At 54.1% G+C, this 22,896-nt stretch overlaps 2 protein-coding genes across 7 annotated transcripts in view; both read right to left on the bottom strand.

Moving 5' to 3' along the window:
• Positions 1 to 10,041, bottom strand: part of LOC111149678 (dipeptidyl peptidase 3) — a 30,267-nt gene extending 20,226 nt beyond the window's left edge. Inside the window, exons 1-5 of one of the 4 annotated variants that reach the window (XM_022506896.1) lie at positions 10,015 to 10,041; positions 8,696 to 8,970; positions 1,621 to 1,710; positions 949 to 1,086; positions 358 to 432 (exon numbers count right to left, since the gene is read on the bottom strand). In XM_022506896.1, coding sequence (XP_022362604.1) covers positions 358 to 432; positions 949 to 1,086; positions 1,621 to 1,710; positions 8,696 to 8,970; positions 10,015 to 10,033 — 597 coding nt within the window. In that variant the 5' untranslated portion in view covers positions 10,034 to 10,041. Of the gene's footprint in view, positions 1 to 357; positions 433 to 948; positions 1,087 to 1,620; positions 1,711 to 8,695; positions 8,974 to 9,711; positions 9,818 to 10,014 lie in introns of those variants that run through there. The other 3 variants (XM_022506897.1, XM_022506898.1, XR_002640771.1) reach the window with 3 other exon arrangements.
• Positions 10,042 to 13,407: 3,366 nt separating this feature from the next.
• On the bottom strand, positions 13,408 to 22,101 carry LOC111149797 (pellino E3 ubiquitin protein ligase family member 3). Of its 3 annotated transcripts, none has more exons than XM_022507069.1 (7): positions 22,039 to 22,101; positions 20,746 to 20,898; positions 17,987 to 18,116; positions 17,235 to 17,336; positions 16,245 to 16,439; positions 15,743 to 15,931; positions 13,408 to 14,415 (listed from the first exon to the last, which is right to left on the bottom strand). In XM_022507069.1, exons 2-7 carry the CDS (start codon positions 20,895 to 20,897, stop codon positions 13,846 to 13,848), a joined length of 1,338 nt encoding a protein of 445 aa, XP_022362777.1. In that variant the 5' UTR covers position 20,898; positions 22,039 to 22,101; the 3' UTR covers positions 13,408 to 13,845. The 3 variants fall into 3 exon arrangements, with proteins under 3 accessions (XP_022362777.1, XP_022362776.1, XP_022362778.1); XM_022507068.1 differs by lacking the exon at positions 22,039 to 22,101 and adding an exon at positions 20,142 to 20,213 and having other exon boundaries at positions 20,746 to 20,897; XM_022507070.1 differs by lacking the exon at positions 22,039 to 22,101 and having other exon boundaries at positions 17,987 to 18,010; positions 20,757 to 20,897.
• Positions 22,102 to 22,896: the final 795 nt, after the last annotated feature.

Raw genomic sequence — 22,896 nt, forward strand, 5'->3', positions numbered from 1 at the left:
GCGACGCAGCAGACCTGGAAACTGCTTACGCAGCTGCTGGGGGGTAAACACCACAAGTGGACTCCAGAGCCCAACCGGAAGTGGCTCTGAGGTCTCCACTGTCCTGCCCACAGGCTGTCACCAAGGCCTCCAGCCTGTGGCGGGCGGGGGTGGGGGTGGGGGGGCTCCGTCCCTGGCACATGTGGGAACGTCTGCCTCGCTGGAGCCAGGCCAACTCTTAGACAAGGATTCCCAAGTCTTTCCTACTTCAAACGCCCAGGATGCTGTGTCTCTGGACCCAAGCTGAGACCCCGGAGTGGGTGCCAGTGGCAAGGGGACCCTGTGAACCCCCCGTCCCAAGTTCCCTAACCCTCAAACCTGTGAGTCCAGAAAGTCCTGGGCCAGCTTGGCGTCTTCCATGGTACAGTCCCCAGAGAAGTAGGTGGTGATTCCCTGTCGGGGAAAGAGACAGGTGGGAAGGAGGAACTGCCGTGGTCGGGACACACTCCTCCAAGCCCCCGCACCTCCTCCCAGCCGCGTCTACCCTGCCCTCCTCATCTCTTTCCAGGGGAGAAAACCGTAACACAAATCGCACACAGAGGCCCATCTCCAGCCTTCCTGAAGCTCTGCTCCAGCCTTTTGCGGGCTGGCCCACCCCAGAGCCTTGCCATGTCCCTTGCACCACGTGGTGGCCAAGTGGCCTCCAGAGGCGGGAAGCCCAGGCTCCTCCCTTTCCCATCTGCCCCTCCACAGCTCCCTCTCTCAGCTCTTCTCTTCTTCCCTCCTGCACACACCACCCTAGGCTGTCGGAATGAGAAGGGCATTCAGAAAGCATTGCATCCAACCTGCTTCCTAGCTTACAAATGACAGAACGGAAGCCCACTGCCTCCCTACCCGGTACCCTTGCCTCCGCTCCAGGTGACTTCCAAAGGATGCCCTCCACTTTCCTGCACGATGGGGGGTCCTCACCTCCTTCCCCAGCCCGAGGTGTCGAAGCCGCGGCTCCAGAGAGAACATGAGCTCCCTGCAGGTCTGCCAGAGGCTCTTGACTTCTTCTGGGTGCTGCCCGGCTGCCTTACTCCCCAGGATCACACGTTCCAGCTTCTCCTGCAGGGGAGGAGGCCACTGGCTGGGCCGCAGCGCCCAAGCCTGTCTTCTGCACCCTCCACATCCACCCCCCAGCTCTTCTCCCGCAGCCTAAGGCCTGGCTCAAAGTGCAGCTGAGCGACAGGCAGCATCGGTGCTGTTGAAGGAATGCTGGAGCTCAGGCCCCCCGCAGACCTGTTAGTCAGAAGCTGCATTTCAACAAGATGGCCAGGCGACTTGTGTGGACAGTGAGTGCTGAGAGCCCGGGAGTAAGAACTGCTGATGCCCCAGATGGGCCCAAGCTCCACAGTCCCCGCCCGCAAGGGACTCACAGTGCCTGGGCCTCTCCACCATCCCCAGGGATGAGATGACCAGGCTCCCTTTTTGCAAGCACTGAAGTTCACACACCCTCCCCTTGTCTGCCCTCAAGTCAGCACCGTCAGGAAGACACACTGCTTTCCCTCGCTAGGTGAGGAGCATGGCAGTGACCAGGCCCCCCACTACCATCCCACCGGCCCCAAATTCCTCACCTCCCCCAGCCCGCCCTCAACTCACCTTGGGCAGGTTGGGAACAAACTTGGTGTCACCAAAGGACTTGTAGTTGCCCATGTTGGAGTAGATACCGGCTGCATAGACCAGGAACGCCTGGAGGGAGGTGGGCATCAGAGACCCAGAAGCACAGTGTCCGCCCCCCCCACCAAACCCCACCCTAGGGAGGTTCCCGCCTGAGATGTTAACACCCAGAGGAACCAGTACTGGCGAGGCTGGGAAAGCTGGGGGCAGGACCCAGATCCCAGGAGGCCCCAGTCTGGCCCCAACATACTTTCCCAGACCAACTTCACATGCCCATTGTCCAGCCAGCCTGGTCTTCTCAGCAGCCCCCAAACACACCCACCTTTGTTCCTGCTATGCCCAGCACCCTCTCAGCCACCCACGGCCGTTCCATATGACCTGTGAAACACTGTGCCTCTGCCTCCTTGTGCAGAAAGCCTGTCTTCTGCTCCCAGCCAGCCAGGTAGCTGGCATCGGAAGCATCAGATGTTAGGGCCGGAGGGCCCTTGGTCATCCGGACATCATCACAGGCCCAAAACTCAGTCTCCCTTCCTCTGGCAACAAGACCTTCCTCTTATGAAGGTGGAGGGCTCTCCCTTCCCTGACTCCAGGGGTAGGCTCAGGCTCAAGCTAGACGGTAAGAGCCCTACCTAGGCAATTTCCTAGTGCCAAAGAGCCTCTGTTTTTATACAAGGGATCATAGAGCCTGGAGCCCCTGGACCTCCCCTGTTGCAGTGAAGAAAGAAAGCCAAGCTGAGAGATGAAGACTGCATCAATATGGTATCCCTGAGCCCCTGAATCCAGCCATGACTGAAGCCTGCTCTAGCCATGGACTTTTCAATTATATGAGCCAGTAACGTTCTCTTTTTCAAAATAGACTTTATTTTTTAGAGCATTCTACAGCCACAGCAAAACTGGGGAGAAAGTATACAGATTCTCCACGTACCCACTGACCCCCCACACGAACAGCCCTCCCCATCATCAACGTCTCCCACTGGAGTGGCACATTTGTTACAACAGGTGAACGTACCTGGACACATCACCACCCAAGACCAGTCTACGTAAGGGTTCACTCTTGGTGCACACTCTGTGGGTTTGGACAAATGGATGGCATATGTCCTCTATTACGTACGGCACGTTACTCTGTCCTACAGAGTAGTTTTAGCGTCCTACGATCCCTCCCCTCGATGCCTGGCAACCACTGATCTCTCCTATCTCCACGGTTTTATCTTTTCCAGAGTATCGTATAGATGGAATCACATGTACGTAGGCTTTCAGATTGGCTTCTTGCATTTAGTAATACGCACTTGACCTTCCCATGTATTTCATGGCTTGATACCTCATTTCTTTCCAGCACTGAGTAAAATTCCATTGTCTGGATGGATCACAATTTGTCAGCTCAGCTACTGAAGGACATCTTGGTTGCTCCCATCGTTGGCAATTGTGAATAAAGCTGCTACAAACATCCATCTGCAGGCTTTTGTGTGGACCTACGTTTTTACCTCCTTTCAAGATTTCACTTCAGTCAATAACCAAGAAGCATGACTGTTGGATCCCACAGGAAGAGTAGATTTCTTTTGCAAGAAGACGCCGAATGACCTCCCACAGCAGCTATATGATTCTGCATTCTCACCAGCAATGAACAAGAGTTCCTGGTGTTGCTATCCCTGCAACAGCATTTGGTGTCATCCGTGTTGTGGATTTCGGCAAAGCTAATGGGTGTGTCGTGCTTCTCTCATTACTTTATTTATTTGCAATTTCCAATGACATATGATGTAGAACATCTTCTCACGGGCTTATTTGCCATCTGCGTTCTTCATTGGTGAAGTATCTGTTACAATCTTTGGCCCATTTAATTGGGTTGCTTGTCTTCTTATTGTTGAGTTTTAAGAGTTCTTCATGTATTCTGGCTAAGAGTCCTTTATCAAATATTACCTTTTGCAAATATTTTTACCCCAGTCTGTGGCTTGATTTTTCATTCTCTTGACAATTTCTTTCACAAAGCAGAACTTTTTAAATATACTGAAGCCCGCTTTATCAACTATTTCTTTATGGATCATACTTGGTGTCGTACCTAAAAAGTCATCTCCATACCCAAGGTCATCTAGATTTTCTATGTTATCTTCTGGGAGTTTTACACTTTTGCATTTAACATTTAAATCTCTGATCCACTTTGAATTAACTTTTGTGAAAGATGTAATGTCCATGTCCGGTCTAGATTCTTTTTTCCTCTTCTTTTTTTCTTTCTTTTTATCAAGTAGATGTCCAGTTGTTCCAGAACCACTTGGTGAAAAGGGGCACCTGGGTGGCTCAGTGGGTTAAGCCTCTGTCTTTGGCTCAGGTCATGATCTCAGGGTCCTGGGATTGAGCCCCACATTGGGCTCTCTGTTCAGCAAGGAGCCTGCTTCCCCATCTCTCTCTGCCTGTCTCTCTGCCTACTTTGTGATCTCTCTCTCTGTCAAATAAATAAATAAAATCTTAAAAAAAAAAGAGAGACTATTTTTACTCCATTGTGCTGCTTTGTTCCTTTGTCAAAGATCAGTTGACTGTATTTATGGGGGTCTATTTCCGGGCTCTTTATTCTGTTGCATTGATCTATTTGTCTGCCCTTTTGCCAACACCACACTGTGTTGATTACTGCAGCTTTAGAGTAAGTCTTGAGGGTGAGTGTGATCCTCCAGCTCTGTTCTTCTTCTTCCCTCTTTCCCCAATATTGTGTTGAAAATAAAATAACTGGGATTTTTAATCACATTGCATTGAATCTATAAAGTTGGGAAGAACTGACATCTTTTTTTTTTTTTTAAGATTTTATTTATTTATTTGAGAGAGTGAGAGCACAAACAGGGTGAGGGGAAGAGGGGAAGCAGACTCCCTGCTCAGCAGGGAGCCCAACGTGGGGTTGATTCCAGGACCCCAGGATCATAACCTGAGCCAAAGGCAGACACTTACGTGACTGAGCCACCCAGATGCCCCAAGAACTGACATCCTTAAAAATCTGAATATTCCTATTCAGGAACATGGACTATCTCTCCATTTATTAAGTTCTTTGATATCTTTCATCAGTTTGTAATTTTCCCAAGTTTTAAAACACGTTTTGTTGTATTTTCAAACTATGTATTTTACTTCCTTGTGTGCTATTTAGAAATAGTATTATGGTTTTCATTTTGAATTTTTATTGTTCCTTTCTGGTATATTAAAAGCAACTGTCTGGGGCACCTGGGTAGTTCAGTGGGTTAAAGCTTCTGCTTCCGGCTCGGTCATGATCTCAGGGTCCTGGGATCGAGCCCCACATTGGGCTCTCTGCTCAGCAGGGAGCGTGCTTCCCCCTCTCTCTGCCTACTTGTTATGTCTGTCAAATAAATAAAATAAATAAAAATAAAATAAAACAAACAAATAAATAGATCTTAAAATAAAATAAAATAAAATAAAATAAAATAAAATAAAAGCAACCGACTGGGGTGCCTGGGTGGCTTAGTTGTTGAGCGGCTGCCTTTGGCTCAGGTCATAATCTCAGGATCCTGGGATCAAGCCCCACATCAGGCTCCCTGCTTGGCTCCCTCTCCTGCTCCCTCTGCTTGTGTTCCCTTTCTCACTGTCTCTCTCTGTCAAATCAATTAAAAAAAAAAAAAAAAAGCAACTGGTTATATCTATCTATCTATCTATACACATATTTAAAGATTTCATTTATTTATTTGTCAGAGAGAGAGGCGGGAGAGAGCACAAGCAGGGAGAGAGGCAGGCACAAGGAGAAGCAGGCTCCCTGTTGAGCAAAGAGCCCAAGGTGGGACTCAATCCCAGGACCCTGGGATCATGACCTGAGCTGAAGGCAGACAATTGACGGCAGAGCCACCCAGGTGCCCCTGATTTTTGCATATTAACTTTGCACCCTGCAACCTTGCTATAATCACTTATGAGTTTCAGTTTTCTGGTCAATTCTTTTGGATTCTGTACATAGATGGTCAATCATGTTTTCTGTCAACCAAGACAGTTTTGTGTCTTCCTTCTTAATCTGCATACGTTTTATTTCCTGTTCTTGCCTTATTGCATTAGCTAGGACTTCTGGTAAAATGCTGAAAACCAGTGAGGGGACTTCTCTGCCTTGTTCCTGATCTAAGTGGGAAAGCGTTGAGTTTTTCACTATTAAATATGATATTAGGTGTAGGGCTTTTGTAGATAGGTTTTATCTTTATCAAGTTGAGGAAGCTCCCCTCTATTTCTAATTTGCTTGGTTTGATTGTGAATAGGTGCCGGATTTTGTCAAATGCTTTTTCTGCATCTACTGATATGATCATGTGGTTTTCTTCTTTAGCTTGTTGAGGTGATGAATTATTTATTTTCAAATGTTGAGACAGATTTGCATGCCCAGGATAAATCCTACTAGGTAATGGTGTATGGTTTTTTACATATTCTTGGATTTGATTTGCTAATATTTTTGAGGATTTTTTTTTAATCTATGTAAATGAGAGAATGGGCTGTAGTTTTCTTGTATGGCCTTTGTCTGGTTTTGGTATTAGGATAATGTTGGCCTCACAGAATTAATTAGGAAGGATTTCCTCTGTTCCTCTCTCTCTTTTTTTTAAGATTTTATTTATTTATTTGACAGAGAAAGCAGGCAAAGAGGCAAACAGAGAGAAAGGGGGAAGCAGACTCCCCGCTGAGTAGAGAGCCCAATGCAGGGCCTGACCCCAGGATCCCGAGACCACGACCCAAGCCAAAGGCAGAGGCTCAACCCACTGAGCCACCCAGGCGCCCCTGGCTGGTAGCTTTTTCTCGCAATACTTCAAATACTTCAATCCACTCTCTTCTTGCTTGTGTGGTTTCTGAGGAGCTGGATGAAATTCTTATCTTTGCTCCTCTAAAGGTAAAATCCATTTTTTCTCTGGCTTCTTCTAGGACTTTTCTATGTTTCCTGACTTCTAACAGTTTGGGTTCTTTCTTAGGGTTTCCAAGTCTCTGCCTACCTGTTCCTGCATGTTGTCTGCTCTATCCATGAGAGCCCTTTAGCATATCAGCCATAGTTGTTTTAACTCCTGGTAAGTCCAACATCCTTGCCACATCGGAATCTGCTTCTGATGCTTTCTCTGTCTCTTGAAACTGTGTTTTTTGCCTTTAGTATGTTTTGTCATTTTTTCTTGATAGTCAGACATGATGCACTGGTAAAAGGAACTGCGGTAAATGGGCCCTTCAGTCATACGATGGTAAGATGTGGGAGCAGGTGAAGCATTCTCCAGGCCCATGATTAGGTATCGGCAGTTTCTCAGTGAACCTTTACCTCAGTGAACTTCACATGCGCCTCTCTGTCCCATGTCCCCGCCCTCCTCCTTAGGTGGGACAGGACAGTTCTTGAACTGTCTGAAATGGGATATTCTCCTCCACCCAGGTCAGTTAGGCTCTAGGCTCTGCTGATACAGTTTCTCCCGAGAGCTAACTGGGAAGAACAGAATGTTCTGGCATTTTTCAAAAATGGTTCCCTTGCCCCTCCCCTGGCCAGAAGCACAAGGGGCTTTTCCTCTGAAATCCAATCCATTGTGAGGACCAAGATCCTGGAGGTAAAATTCCCCAAATTCCTGAAAGTGTGGAGACCCCTCCTCTGACTGGGTTCTCCTGGAGTTTTTAAACTCTCAGAGCTGTCCACACTGAGCCTCCAGCAATCTGTCAATCACAGTTCAGGTTTTCTGACTCCAGCACTGGCTCTGGGGGAAGCTTCTGCTCATGAATTTTTGCACTGGTGAGTTGTGATTCTCTGTACCCACCTGTCTGTCTCTCCCATGTGGGGGCAGCAGTTAGCCCTGTGGCCTCACTTACTTAAGGACAGATAAAATGTTATTGATTTTTCCAGCGTATTCCACCTTTTACTTGCTAGGACAGACTGGTGACTTATGAGCTCCTTACATGCCGGACTGGAAACTGGAAGTCATGATTTGCATTTCCACTCAAGCCAGTTTGAGGCGGGTTTCTGCTATTTGCAAGCAAAAGTATCCCACGGAGAATAGCAACACTCAGGTTGCACTTTCCCAGCCATTAGCTCTTTTAATAAGTCAAGGTCTAGAGATGGGATGTGATCACTAAAAGTTAAAGAAAAGGAGAAGAAACAGCCTGGGCCTCAGCTCAGAGATAAGCAATCCAATCCCTTTATTTTACAGGTAGAAACACAGGCCACTTTCTCATACATTGTTGGTGAAACTTTTATAAAAGATGACCTAACAACATCGATCACTTGTAAATGTACAGAGCCTTTGACCCAGCAATGCTAATTCTAGAAATAGAGCCTCCTCACACATGTGCACAAGTATGCTCACTGTGGCACTAGTTCTAAGAAGAACCAGGAACAATCCAAATGTCCAACAATAAGGAAAAGATTAAACTGATTCTGGTGTACATTGCAGTGGAGTGCTTCACGGTCAACAAAAAGGATGAGGTGCCTTTCTATGTACCCCACAGAAGTTCTCCAAGACATGGTGTTCAATTAAAAAAAAGAAAAAAAAAAGTAGGATTCCTAAGAACACGGAGAGTATGATCTCATTTATGTAAAAGACAAAGGGAGGAACCGGTGCACATGCGCATGTACACATAGAGGAATGCAATACACAGACAGAGGACTTGAAAGGCTGTACACGCCACCATCCAATAGGCGATGTTCACGTTTCGTTTTGTGTCTTTCTGCACCGCAGCAATGCACTACGAATGCGTCTAAGTAATTCTTGGCCAATGAACCCACAAACAAACAAAAGCCAGGGCACAGGCAGGGACCCACAACATGGCAGAGGAAGATCTGGTCCAGAACTCAGACCTCCTGATTCCTACCCTGGACTCCCTCCTCTACTATCTCTGAGTGTCCATTGCCGTTTCCTTTACTCACAGTGGCCACTATTTATCTTGGAATCAGGTCACTGCAACCCCAGGAGGTACAGACTACCCTCATGCACATTTTCTAGATGGGAAGACTGAGGCTCCAGGAGATGTTCCTATATTTGTAGCCCTTGGTCTACTCTACAGAGAAGGACCTTTGTACTCCTGCTTGTGGTCCCTCATACCCAGAAGCCATTCAGGAAATGCCAAATGACCTAAAAGAACTGACCTGATACTCCTCCTCGGTAAGGCCCTCAGCCAGGGCGAGCTGGCGCAGCTGGTCGGGGTCCTGGGCGCGGAATAGGCGACTGAGCAGGGCATAGATGTAGGGGGCCTCAGGGGAGGTCTGCAACAGTACTGCCAGGCCTCCATACCAGGCAGCCCGTGACAGATGGTGGGCATAGAGGCGCTCTGTGGGCGACAGCAGGCGGAAGGCCTCCCGGCAGTCCAGGCTAAACACACCGATGTCATTGGGCAGGATGTACTGGGCGTCCGCCATGGGCCCTGCTGAGAACCATCACCATCATCACAGCCATCATTTACCACATACTGACTACACACCTAGCTAAGCACTCTCATGGTCTCATTTAATCCTTCCTCAAACCCATTCGCAGATATGTTAACTGAGGCTCAGAGGTTGGGCAACACACGCAAATATATTACAAAATACACCGGTAGGTCATATTTGGCCTCGGGCCCTTAACCTTAAAGACTGAATTAAACTACCTAGTATTACCAATGGGGAAACCGAGGCCCAGAGAGGCTAGGAGCTTTGCCTACTAACACAAAGGGAGAGGTCAGAAGCAGAGACCTGAATCTCTAGACTCCCAGCCCAGGGCCCTCAGGCGCCCCTACTCCTTCCCTGACTTCTTAGCCTCCTCTTCAGAATTCTCCCATAAGTTCTTCAATTTCACCCAGCACTGTGGTGGCAAGGGTAGAGTTCCAGGCCACCAGCTGGAAAATCCAGGTTCCAAACCTGATTCAGCCCTTAGCTCCTAAAACCAAGTCGGTTGTTTCACTTTTCTGTGCCTCAGTTTCCACCTCTATAAAATGGGGGCGCTCACCAGGAGGGTGTGCAATCTGTCTCACTCTCATCCTTCTAAACACCTTTTCTTTGGCCCTCCATCCTCCAACCCTCTCCCTGTGCTTGGCCAGGGGAACTACAGAGCCACGTTAGTTCGGAGCTGGAAGAAAACTCATTTTACAGGCAATGAGACTGAGGCTTAGAGAGACCACGCGACTTACCGAAGTCTCACAATCCCGTTGGGACACGGGATCTCCCAACCCAGGACATTCTCCACACCGCCCTCCCCTCCCGGGACTGAGAGTCCAGCCTCCCCCACCGCTCCGGATGCCCCGCCCCAACAGCACAACCCTCGGGGTTAACTCTTTGCTGCCCGGAGGGTTTCTTGGCCTCGGGGCCGCGGTGAATGTGGAAGGGGTACTGGATGGAAGGCAGAAAAGGAATAATCCTGCCTTCGGTCCAGGATCGCCCTGTCCCCCGAGAATGACGCATTGTGACCCCGAAACCCGGGCGCCGGTCCTCACCTGCAGCAGCCGCTCTCATCGAAAACTCACTTCCTGCTTCCGGCTCCCCCATTCATTGGGGCTCCGCGAACTCCGCCCCCCGCGGCCAATCGTCGGGCTTCGGGGCCTGGATGGGCGTCAGCTCCGGCCAATAGGCGCCCCTCGGCGCGCTCCGCCCGCCTGCCGCTCTCCGCTCCCGGGCCCTACTGGGTCGCGTGCAGCATGGCCCCAGCGGCCTTGGCCTTTGTCCGCGAGGGTGCTGGCGCTGCGGCCAGGAACCGGAGTGGCCGGCCTGGCCGCGGCCTAGTCCCGGCAGACCGGGCTGACAAGGTCGCTTCGAGTCTGGGCGGGGGGACATGGGTGTCATGTACGGAGCAGCGGAGACTTCCCTCACAGAGCCCCAGCGCCGCCCTCCTTTGGGTCCCGGGACCTCAGTTTTGCAGGTGGGAACCTGCGCTCGGGAAGTGATGTGACTCTCCCTCCCTCACTGGATTCGAGAGTCAGGGGGTGGAGACTCTTAGGACACTGGGAACCTACAAGGTCAGCTGCCGATGAGCCGAGGCGATCACACCCCTGCGGGGACAAGTGCTTCACTGCACCGCCATCGATTCGCTAGGGCTTGGAAGGCAGCCACTAAACGTCTCTGAGCCGGTTTCCTCAGCACAAGGACGCGAGGGGCCTGGAGCTTGTTGGTGCTCGCGCGATGCCTGATGGAAGGGAGAGCGGCCTGTGACCCCAAAAGGCGGCCCAGGACCGAGCTGGGCCTGAGGTCCAGCTTTGCACGTCTGCATTGACTCACAAGAGGACAACCTGGTTCGGGCATGGCCTGTCCGAGCGTTGGCGCCAGGCCTGGGCTCAGTGGGGAACATTGTGAGGGGCCTGGGTCAGCGTGGGCGGAGCCAGGTCATCTAGGTCAAATCCCGCCACCATCATCTACTGGCTGTGTAGCCTTGGGGGGGACACTTTACCTCTCTTAGTCTTGGCTTCCTCAGCCAGAAAACCCAGCTAACAATTGCCTCCACTCCCAACGATGCTATAGCTGGGAGTAAACTGATGACTAGGCAGTCTGCTCCCTAGTGTTGTGCCCGTAGGGGCTGGCTCCGATGAGGACTATCATCACCGAGAAAAGCTCAATAAATTCTCTATGTCCTTAGGAAGGTCACCCCTCTTCTTCCCTGTGCCTCAATTTTTATTGTCTTTAAAATGGGTATACTCCCCTGACTTGGGTGAATTTGAGCGCCGCACCAGTAAAGGAGGTGGCGCTCTCTAGCCATCAACGGGCTGCTCAGGCTCTCAGAGACTCAAGATCTCAGGACTCCTGGGACCCTCAAAGAAGCCACATTTTTATGTTCACAGTTAACACACAAGGTCCTATGCTACCAGCTTAACATGGAGGCTATTTCATTCTTGTAAAAACCCTGATAGGATAGTACCATTTTACCCATTGTAGGAGATGGAGAAACTGGGGCTATTAGTTTCATTGACTTCCTTGAGGCCACCCAGGCTGTCCCTGAACTGGAGTCTAGCCTTCCTGAGAACTTCCACCACGCTGTCTCCTCCACTGGCCCCAGTACGCACACATGCATAATCACACAGAGAAATCCACTCACTGGAGCCTCGGCCATCCCTAGCCTTGGTTCTTCCCCATGGACATGCAGGAAGGGCAGGTGAGGAATGAACATTAAATACCTGCTGTGTTACAGGTGCTCTCAGTACATTCACAGCCATCTGGTCATATAGGAATTGCTACTCCATTTAAAAGGTGAGGAGACTGACGCTCCAAGAGCTGGAAAGGGGCAGAGGTGGGCCAAGATCAAGTTCTCCCTGGGGCGGCACCATGCTCTGTGCTTCTCTCTTCTCTCCTTACTGGAAACAGGATCAGAACATCCCTTACCTGGTTCCCAATAGGGCCAGAATAGAGAACTGGATTATCAGTGTTTTGTGTGTGCATGTAGGGCTTGCAATATTCCCACAGTTGCTTGAGTCTCCCCATCTGGGCTCCCTCACTGTGGTATGTGGGGCCCCGGGAGCAGGAATCTCATCAGATCCCCTTTTCACCACCCTCAGGAGCCCTCTGTCCTCTGGAGAGCCCGGGTCTGGTCTCTGTGGCCCCCACCAGCTGTGCGGCCTGCAGCAGGCCCTCCCCTTGGAATCTATAGTAAGGCTCTGGCGGCTGTCTTCAACTGGGGATGATGGCCAGGGGGCCTATACTTAGCAGCTTCTTTTCCAGATTTTTTTATATTTCCAGAATCTCCATTTACCAGTCTCCCTAGCTTGCTCCCCCCAGGAATGGTCTAAGAGCAACCCCAGCAGCACAGCGACCCTGCCTTGGTTCTCAGGGAGAGGTGCTGCTTAGCCAAGATGAGTCAGGGTCCAGTTCCGTCTTGGTCTCCATGGCAACCAAGGGCCACCAGGCCCCAGCCCAATGTCCTCACCCCTCATTTCTCTTTTCTGCCCCTCCAGACCCAGCTCCTTTGTGGGTCAAGCATATTCTCTGCCACACATTTGCACACTCTGCGCCGGTGACCAGGGCTGCCTGCCCCTCCCCTCCCACCCCCATCCAAGGAAAGCAGCCCAGGGTGATGGAGAAGGCCAGGCTGAGGCCAGGCTGAGGCCAGGCTGAGGCCAGGCAGGCAGTCACGGATCTGGGTCCTGGCTTGGCCACTTTCTAGCTGTCGGACTTGGCACCTGTGCCTTAATCTCCCTGTAAACAGAAACGGTAACCCCTCCCCGCCCCCACCCTGCTACTGTGAGCATTAAATAGCAAAACCTTCTGGTTAGTTAATAGATAGTTATTAGCAGCAGCAGCACAGTGAAGGGCACGGTGGGCACTTGGTAATAGTGGCCCTTCTGTCACAGCCAGCACTCCAGGACTCCGAGTCCCCTCCCCGCCCCCGGCTCCTGACTGTCCACAAATGAGGTTCCAAAGCCTCCATCCAGCATCTTCCCCGTCAGGGCAGCCCCAACCTCTTGCTCCAGCCCTCTTTCTGCCCCCTCTGCAGCCCCTTCTCCAGCCCCTCACTCAGGTCCCTGCTTCCTGACACCCTCGCCTGTGCTCAGCTACCCGCTGCCCAGAGCACCCTCCCCTTCCTGTAGGGAGTTCCCACGCGAGCCTCCCTCACTCTCCCGCCTGCTTGGGAGACCAGCTCTACAGCCCTTGATGATTCTCTGATCCTGGTGCCCAGGAAACCGTGCACCAGGTAATACCCGATTCGGTAATCGGGTCTGTCGTCCACTAGACTGTGCCTTCCACCGGGCAGGGAACCAAGTCTGATCGTCTCTGTGTCCCCAGATCCCACGTGGCATGGAGTCCAGCCTTCAGTGGGTACCAGCAGATGCAGGCCCCGGCCTGCTGCCCACCCCTCACTCATGCAGGGGCTGGTGGCACCACGCGCACCCCGGACACGCGGGATCTGTGAGGGCAGGCTGAGCAGCGAGATTTATAGAGGAACCCAGGGCAGCAGCGGGGTGAGTATCTGGGGCTGGGTCGGCAGGCTCAGGGCACGGCCAGCCTAAGCTGGGGGTCAGGAACCCACGGCCCCTTCACGCCCCCAGGGACACAGTGTAGGCGGCATGATGCGGGACACACCAGGAAGGGCCAGGCATAGGGATGGGCTTCCCTCCATCAGCCCGGGACAGAGCTGGTGCTGAGGGCCCCGTCATTCCGACTGGGGTAGGGGTTTCAGGGACCAGAGTTAAGAGGGGAGGAGCATAGCCCATCCATCCAACATGTCCATCTGGTGTGGCTATGTGCCAGCGGGTAGAGTCCCACATGCAGAGCTCCCTCTGGGCTGCAGGAGGTGGGGGATCTAGGTGGGCAGGTGGGCGTGGCAGCCGGGACCCTGGGGGAGCCTAGTCCAGCGGCCCCTGGAAAATGAGGCGGACGCAGCCATGCTCGCCGGTGAGCCAGGCCCCACAAAAGGGGCAGGCAGCATGGAAAGCGTGGGTGCCGTGGGGCAGCGGCGTCTGGGCCCAGTAGCGGGCAGTCTTCTCCGAACACACATGGCCGCAGGGTGCAAAGGCATGGCTCGGTGGCCCGGGGTCCAGACAGAGGCCTGCCTCCTGGCCAAGCCACAGGGGGACGTAGGGCCCCACGAGGCGACAGAGAGGACACTCGCGCTCCTGGGGGCCCCGCTCTCTCCTGCAGCCCCAGCCGTGGTAGCCATGGACATGGCCACACCGGACGTAGACCCAGGGCTGCTGCTTGTCGGGTGCTGTGCGGCCCCGGGCCGGACTCGGGAAGGCCAGGGTGCTGAGGCCCACGGGGCACTGGGGCCGTGCCGCATTCGCCTCCTGCCGCTGGGCCTCCAGCTGCTTCAGCGTAGGGGCCCTCAGCAGCCCCGCCGGCGTGCGCCACAGCAGAGTGGCCCCACACAGGTCAATGAGGGAGCCGTCCTGCAGCACGTTGGACTCATTTTCCACCTGCCAGAGACAGCAGAAGGGCCTTACTGCTCAAGAGGCCGCTCAACCCCTGGCCGTTGGGCGGCCATCCCCTCAGCCAAGCCACCTGTCTATCCCACCAAGCCTCCCTGGAGAACACACCCTGCACAGGGGGGCCAGTTAGGCCAGAGGAGACGGCAGGGCTGGGGCAGATGAGCGGCGAGGATGGAGGCAGACGAGCCAGGAGGGCTGAGAAGCCACACAGGAGGGCAAGTCAAAGTCTCCAGGCATGCATTGTCCCTCACAGTGGGACAGGGACTTAGTCATGTCATCGGTCAAATCAGGAGATCTGGACCAAAATGAGGTTTCCCCCCAGGCTCTCTCCTAAGGGCACAAGTGGGAAACTCTTCTATCTGAAACCTGGGGACTCGGCCCAAGGCCGCTGTCCTCATGGCTGTGGCTAAAAACAAGGACTCTAGAGCTAGCCGGTCTGGGTGTGAATTCTGGCTTCGCTGTCTATAACTCGGCATCCCTGGTCGAGTAACTCAACCTCTCTGCGTCTTAATTTCCTTATCCTCAGGCTGGATGCTACTTCTCATACTTCCCGTTATCTCAAGTGGTTCTCACGAATCAATCACTGTAAACGCTTGGAACGGAACCTGGAACGTCGTGGGTACCCCGCAAGCGGGTGCTAGTGAAATTCACGTGCACAGCGTTTTTAAAAGTAACGTTTCCCCAGATCTCCCGGTAGAACTGATGCTCTGGAAAGAGAAGCCCTGCTCTTCCCTGAGATTTCTCCTCCGCGGGCCCGATGTGCTCACACGCTGAAGAGCTCTGCATCATGGCCCATTTGACGAGCTTGGCCCCATGACCTTGGGCTGGCCCCTACCTCTCTCTAGGACTCTCGCAGCTCTGAACCTGGGTTCTCTAATCTGTGCCATGTGGAGCCTTCACTGTCCCCTCAGTCAGAACTCCTCTAAGGGCCCTTCCGGCGAGGCGAGGATAATAAGGCTAAATCCGTCTGAACGTGAGAGACACCTTACAGACTGCCAATACTTTAGGCTATAATCCGCTCACACCTGGGCCAAGTGTCATCCTCGTAAGAGGCTGTGATTCCTCCAACTGCAGCCTCCCTAAAGCCACCGGGAACTGCAGCATTCACGTCTGCTCTAAACACGCCACCCCACGGGCCTCCGGCAGCACGTGGGCTACGTTCTGGAGACTCTGGTCTGGCCCTTTCTGTGGGGCAAGTGGTACAAGACCCCTAGATGGAGCCTGTTGGGGCTCCTTTGGGGAGGAGGGGAGGAGATCAGGGGGAAGGATCCGGCAGGGATGAGGGGAGAAGGTGGGCAGGGAGCAGGCCACCTACCAGTTTCCCTCGCTGCTGTGCAGAGCGGCTGTCCCTCAGAGTGTACACGTTCCCACAGACAGATATCTCCCTCCAGACACCCGGGGCTGAGTCCTCCGAGAAGCCGCCTGCTGGGTGCATCACCAGGACCCCATTGGTGGTTAAGCCGTCCATCAGGCCGTCGGGGGTCCGCCACTTGGCCGCCCGCTCCTGAGACCACACGTGGATCAGATCCTATTTCCGAGTGCCCCCCCCCCACCGCAGCCAGCTGTGAGCCAGGGATGCTGCCCTTCTACCCTCACGGTCAGAGGCGACCCAGAGAGGACTGGAACGGACACTGCACAGCCAGAACTCTCGGAGCCTCTCAGTGCTCATTTGTTAAGTGGCATCGCTGGTCCCAGCACAGGTCCTGGTTAGGATGGGTGCCGGCTGGCCCATCACCCCAGGGCGCTGCCCCTCCCTACCCGACCCTTCTGCTCACTCTCAGATGACGTCCCAGTCCCTGCCTGGGGGGCTCACTCACTCCAAGGAAGATGTTGCTGGAGGCATCGAAGCCAGCGGCATAGATGCGGGCAGTATAGGGCGGCCGGCGGTCACACAGGATGCGGCAGGCGTAGCGGGAGATGGTGCTCTGGGCTGAGGGGCCCTCGGCAGCCCCTCCCCCGGGGGATGTGTCTGTTACCACAAAGTCGATCATGTTCTCCGTGGAGCGGCCGATCTGTGACGAAGCGGGGAGCAAGCCCAGAGAGGCTATGTGTGCAGGTCAATCCCAAGGGCTTCCCCCAGCCTCCGCCAGCCCGGGGTTCCCAGCAGCTGCTCTGTAGGCAGGGTCACCAAACAACACGGAGGGAGCAGTACCATCCCAGCTCCCCGGGCCCTCTGGGCTCTCTGCTGGCATCTCCATATCCAGTCACTCGGGTCTGGGGCTTCTCTGTCTCCCCTACTCAATAAACATGAGTTGATTTTTTTTCTTTTTTTGAATGATCAGTGGAAAGGTGACACCCAGTCTGGGAGTGCATTTTTTGTAGGTACTAGATACCAAGCCCCGCGCTTCACGTGCAGTATCTCCGCTGATCTGCCTGATAGTCCATGGAGCGGTATGTTATGGGCCCACTGCAGAGAGGAGGAAACTGAGGCCCAGAGCAAGTGAGTGACTCTTGCCCAAAGTCACCCAGCTGGTAAGTGATGGAGCTGGGATCTGACCCAGGCAGTATGATTCTCATGCCACACTCTGAACCCCTAAGCTGCATGGCCTCCTGTGGCCTGGGTGTCTGGTCTTGGGTTTTTAAAATTTTGATGCGGCCACTGATTTGCTGTGTGACTCCAGGAAGTCAACAGCCCTCCCTGGACATCCTGCTTCTTCATCTGGAGCATAGTCGACTGTACTGGGGGCCCCCAGAGCAACTTCACCACGGCCTTGGTCTTCCAGGTTCACCCTGGAACGCCCGCAGAGCTGGACCTCGAGGCCTGGTGGCTCAGTGACCAAGAGGCAGGCAGAGGGGCCTGAGCGTACCTGGAACATGTCCGTGTCGCTGTCATGTGTGTACTCGACGATGACTGAGTGGCTCCGGGACAGCGTGTACGAGATGCTGTGCTGGCCGCGGTTACTCAGTGCCTGGTGGGGAGAAAGGAGAAGTCATTTCCCAGGGCATGTGGCCAGAAGAAGTGTAAGCCTTGGAGCCAGAGGCTAGAACCCAAGGCCCGCCGGCCAATCCCAGCGAGAGGCCTGCTCTACCCTCACCAAGGCAGTGCCGTGTGGCCGGCATTATATGCAAGTTACCTTACTTGACCCCTACGGCCACCCCAAGAAGGAGGCATCATTATCATTCCCATTTTACAGCAGAGGGAACTGCAGCTCAGAGAGGAGAAGAAACTGGCCTAAAGACACACAGTTAGACACAGGAGAGCTAGTATCTTAACCCAAGTGCTCTGAAGCCAAAGGCATTTCCTTTGCCATTGCTGTGTGACTGTCATGTCCCTCCTCTGAGCCGTGGCTGCCTCAAAATGATGCTGACCATTTCCATTCAACGGCTGGGGTCTGGTCATCCAAGAAACATTTTGTGAACTGTAACTACAGTGCACTACAAGGGATCCCTCCCCCACACCATTTCTCTGGCAGCCCAAGGCCGCAAGTGAGTGAAGACACAAGGGGGCTCCCCTGCTCCAGTGCGGTCGCGTGTGGGTAGGACCCGGAAGGCCGAAGACCTGGGACTTGGGCAAGGAGCACAGGACCTCTGTCCAGGTCCGCTGGGACAAGCTGCTTGCCTTGGAGACGAGCGGTGTGGAGATGTGGTGCATGACGTCGGGCTTCACGCCATTGGCATGGGGCCGGCGGCTCAGCGCCAGGCGGCTTCTCCGGCGGCCCTTGTCCCCACTTGCCAGACACCCGTTGTAGCTGTGGGTGTAGGGGGTTAAAAAGAAGGGGTTGCCGGGAGAAAGAAAGAGAGAGAGAGAGAGAGAGAGAGAGAGAAAGTGAGCCCCTGAGAGATTTGGAGGAACTGCCAACTTCTGGGCAGTTTACCTTCATAAACAAACTCTATAACCAGCGGAAACTAGGAGACCATACCCTACCAGTCTGCGTTTGGGGAGTAGGATGAGGGGCAGAATATCTTCAAAAAGCCTTTCATTCAATTATCCAGTGTTTCCTGGACACCTGACTGGTCAGCTGCTGGGTGCTGGGTGGGCACACCGCAGGTCAGTTCTGTCCCCTTGGTGGCAGGGAAGGGGTGTCCTGAGCTTTTCAAGGAAGCTGGGCACGAACTGTACCACAAGCCCAGAGGCAGGAGAAGGGAATTCTCAAATCAGGTTTCAGAGAGTAGGCCTTGAAGAACTGGAAAGGATTCACCTTTACCACAAACTTTCGTTTACGATACCACAAGTACGAATGGAAACCAGAATGAAAGAAACAGACAGACCCACAATGCCACCAGCTCCATATATCCATACATGTCCAATTACTACCTTCCTTCCAGCTTTTATCCAGAGGGAGTGACTGTGGAAGGCAAAGATGGGGTGAGTCACAGCCTTGATCACTGCCATGGACTGGAGCCTCCTGTGTTCCTGGAGTTTCACATTATTAATTACCTAATGGAATCTGTGCAATGTCCTGCCAGGCATCTTTCTTCCCATTTTACAGATAAGGAAAATTGAGGCTCAGGGAGGTAAATTGACCTGCCTGAGGTCCCAGGCTAGTAAGTGAAAAAGTCAGAGATTTGAACTCAGGTCTGTCTGACTCTGGCCTCTCTTACAGAAGCCCTTCCAGAGGGAAGGCTTGCCCCAAGCGAAGGGCCTGAGACTGGCAGGGTTTGGTGAGATCAGGGAGTGGTGACTTGGGTGGTGAGCTGAAGTAGAGGCAGATGAAGCTGGGGGAAGGGCCTTGAACACCAAGCTTAGGAGTCTGGACTTTATTCTGTGAGACTAGGGAGCTACAGAAGGTTTTGGAGCTAGGAGTGCCAGGATGAAGAGGTGCCAAATACAGACAAAGACCATTTGATTCAGAGTTTTCTTGTGAGCTTGTTAAAATGTAGATTCCCTGGCTCTACCCATGGAGACTCTGATTCTGTAGGTTTGGGATGGGACTGTCAGGGGGTCTTTTCAGTGTGCTCTCCAGGTGCCTCTATCCAGCGTGGGGCTTCATTGTTCTAGCAAGCATTAACCGCAGCGAAGAGGGCCTCTACCCTTAGGTCTACAGCCTCCCTCATCAGTGGCCTCGCCCTCAGATGAAAGTCTGCCCTTCCTTTGGGACACCCAGCAGCTGTTTTTCTCATGCAAGCAGCCCTGACAGAGGCAAAATCACTTTTGCCCTCGTAAACTCTTCCCACTTACGGGGTGTGGGCCAGTTCTGGACACAGGCTCGGGACTCAGATGGGCCTGGCTTCAATCCTGGCTCTTCCACTTATCACATAACCTCTGTAAAATGGTGCTAATTAATCAGGACCTACCTCGCAGGTTCATTGTGAAAACTAAATGAGATAAAGCCTTTGAAAATGCTTGGCGCAGAGTCTGGCATATACAGATTGCAAGCCCTTGATAAATGTTAACTTATTAGGAAAAAGCACATGACGTGTACATGTCAGCAAACAGTAGCCACTATTATTTCTAAATAATCATAACGATAGCAGAGCTCATCAATATCTTCTTCCGTGCAGATGGCAGAGAGAGAGGCCAAAAGGAAGTGTGGATGGGGGAGGAAGAAGAGGGATCTGCGCCTGGGGGCAGCGCTAAGTGGGTGGTGCAAGGATTCTGGTCAGGGGGAGACCAGGAAGGGAATGAGGTCTACCCAGCCACCAGCTCACATCGCTTCCCTCCTCCTGGCCTCGGTTTTCTCATCTGTAGCATGAGGGTCAGCTGTGGCTTAGTCAAAGTGCACTCGACCTGGAGTGAGAAAGACCTAGGTCCGAATCCCAGCCCTGCCACTTACCAGCTGTGTGCCCTTGGACCAGTCACTTCCCCTCTCTGAGCCTCGGTTTCCTCACCTCCTTCCTCACAGCATCTTTGTGAAGATTGAAATGAAATAATGTCCATGAAAGGGCTTGGCACAAGCCTGCCTCCCAGAACACCTGATATGTGCCAGGCACTGTCCTACGTGCTTTACAGAAATCACCTCCTTCATTCCTCTGACAACCCTCTGAGGTATCATTATCATCCCTACTTGTAAGATGGGGAAATGGAGGCACAATGAAGTTAAGCAACTTGCAGAAGCAGGATTTGAACCAAGCATTTTTGCTGGAGAACCAGAGTTCTTCACGCCAGCCTACATCTGCTAGGTGCTTTTGAAAGGCAGATGGTGCTGCTTTTTTTCTGATCAGAAACTTAGGTGGGTAGTAAGAGATTTCTCAGTAATTTATAAAAAATGGGAAGATAAAATAACAAGAATAGAGGTGGGTTTGATCAACTCTGTCTCTCAGTTGGGAAGGTGAGGAGGGACGAACAGCAGAAGGTCATACGTGGGGAGAGCTGGGGCCCTTGGTCTGTTGCCCTGGGGGTGCCTGGTGCCCTGCCCCACCTGGACCAGGGTCACTCACCCCAGGACGATGAGTTCGCCATATTTGATGGGCTCCTCGCCTGGCTGTGCATCTTCACCAGGAGAAGAGAGGACACAAGAGCCCTGGGTCCCTGGATGCCGAAGGTCTGAGGCTCGGGGAGACCCCACTTCAGGGTTTCCTTCTAGCACCATTCTGGGCAGAGTGGGAGAGGAGAAAAAGAATTTTGCAACCTCCCATCCCAACCCCCCCTCAATGCCAGCCCAGGCCTGCTGCAGGGCCACCTAGGCTAAGTGACCTTTCACCACCTCTGTTGCTATGGCAACTGCTCCACCTCTGCCTCCTTTAAACTGTCCGGGGGTTGCCAGGATACCGGGGAAGGGAACCAGGTGGGATGGAACCAAGGGGAGAGGGCGCCCCATTCAGAGAGTCAGGATCTTTGGTGGGGCCATAGGGGTGGACCAACATGGGGTGGCCAGAGGCTTCTTTTTGGCCAGGACACCAGTCTGGGATCTGCTTGGAAGAGGGACACCTCAGGAGTTGGAAGACCCTTATTCCTCATCTTAGACTTAGTTGCTGGGTTGGCTCTTGGCCCAGTGGCCTCTGAGTAACCCTTCTGTGGGGTCTTTGGAATCTATCTATCCATCTTAATCATTCAGCCCCTTTGCAGGTCTAGGCCTCTTGTCTGTCTGTCTTTTTTCTCAATGACTCTCTGCCCTCCTGGGCTGTCCTTTTTCCGCCGTCTCTCTTCCCACCCTCCTCCCCATCTCCGTCTGTCTGGTCACCTTCCTCTCCCCATCCGTCTGCCTCAGTCTCCCCACCTTGGCCTCACCGGGCGGGCAGGCCTCTGGACCCCTCCCGGGTGCGCGCCCCCTCCCTCCCTCAGGTGTCTGTCTGCAGTCCCAGGGCCGCCCGGGTCTCTGGAGGCCTGTGGGGGCGGCGCTCCCCCCTCTAGCTAGGGCTGCAGCAGAGCCCGTCTCCGCAGGAAGCCTGTTTGGAAAACATCCCCGCGCAGGAGGGACTGCGCCGGGGCAGGCCCGCGCCCCGCGCTGGGGGCAGGCACAATGACGGCCCAGCGCATACGCAGATACACACCCGGCGGCCCCTCGCCACAAACACGCGCGCGCACGCACACAGTCCCGCACACCCCGAGCCCCGCAGGCAGTGCCCGGACGGGGGCAGAGCCCACCCGGGATCCGAGAGCGCGCAAACAGCACCCCGGCGGCCGCCCTCGGACCCACTCCCCCTGCCGCCCCCAGACTCGCAAACACGCCCCCCGCGCCCGCCGAAGCCCGCCCGGCGCAGCCCCCGCCCCCTCCGCCCCGGCGGTCTCACCTGGCCGCGCTCCCGGTCCCGCTCGGCGCCTCTCCCTTCGCGCCTCGCCCCTGCTCGGCCCCGGGGCCGCTGCGGCGGGATGGGCCCGGCCCGCGGCGGCTCCGCGCTGCCTCGTCACGGGGACACCCGGGGCCGGGGGAGGGGGCGAACGCAAACCGCCACACTCCGCCCCCTGTCCCGATGCCCCGCCCCGTTGGGCCCGCCCCCAGGAGCCCCGCCCCACCAGAGACCCCGCCCCTTGCGGCGAGCCATAACGCTGGTCTACAGAGCCCCGCCCCTCTGTGGAGGCCACGCCCCCTCCCTCACCCCGCCCCAGGCTCTGGGAAGCCCGGCCCACCACTCTGTGTCAGGAACTCCCTAACCAGTCTTCACTGGTTCGGGGACTCCCCGGTATCTTTGAGATCCATCCCCGGGTTCTGGCTCCCCAGACCCCGCCCTCATTTCTGGGGACTTACGGGTTCTCCCAGAGACACGGGCACCCCCTCCCCCACCGCAAGCCGGACACTTCGCCCTGGGCGCGAGACCCCTTTTCCCACCTTTGGCTGCGGGACTCCACCTCCTGCCCAAGATCCCGCCTCCCGAATGAGAACGCGTGGAATTAGAGAGAAGCGAGGGCTGGAAGGAAAGAAGGAAAATACTAGAGGAATCGGAGGAGGGGGTTGTCCGTTAGCAGGAAGGACGAGGAAGAATGCTGCTAGTGACGACTTGAAGACCTGTCTTCAGCCTAGCTCAGCCACTTTCTCGCGGGGTGACCTCTGCCCGGCTCTGGACCCGGGGTGTCCGGGAACACCTCCCTCCTTCCCTCTAGCACGCACACACTACCGGAGAAGCCAAAAAGGGGATGGAGACCTTGCGGAG

Source organism: Enhydra lutris, unplaced genomic scaffold (genome assembly GCF_002288905.1).
Source record: "Enhydra lutris kenyoni isolate GAN:26980312 unplaced genomic scaffold, ASM228890v2 scaffoldscaffold22, whole genome shotgun sequence".
NCBI classification, from domain to species: Eukaryota; Metazoa; Chordata; class Mammalia; order Carnivora; family Mustelidae; genus Enhydra; species Enhydra lutris.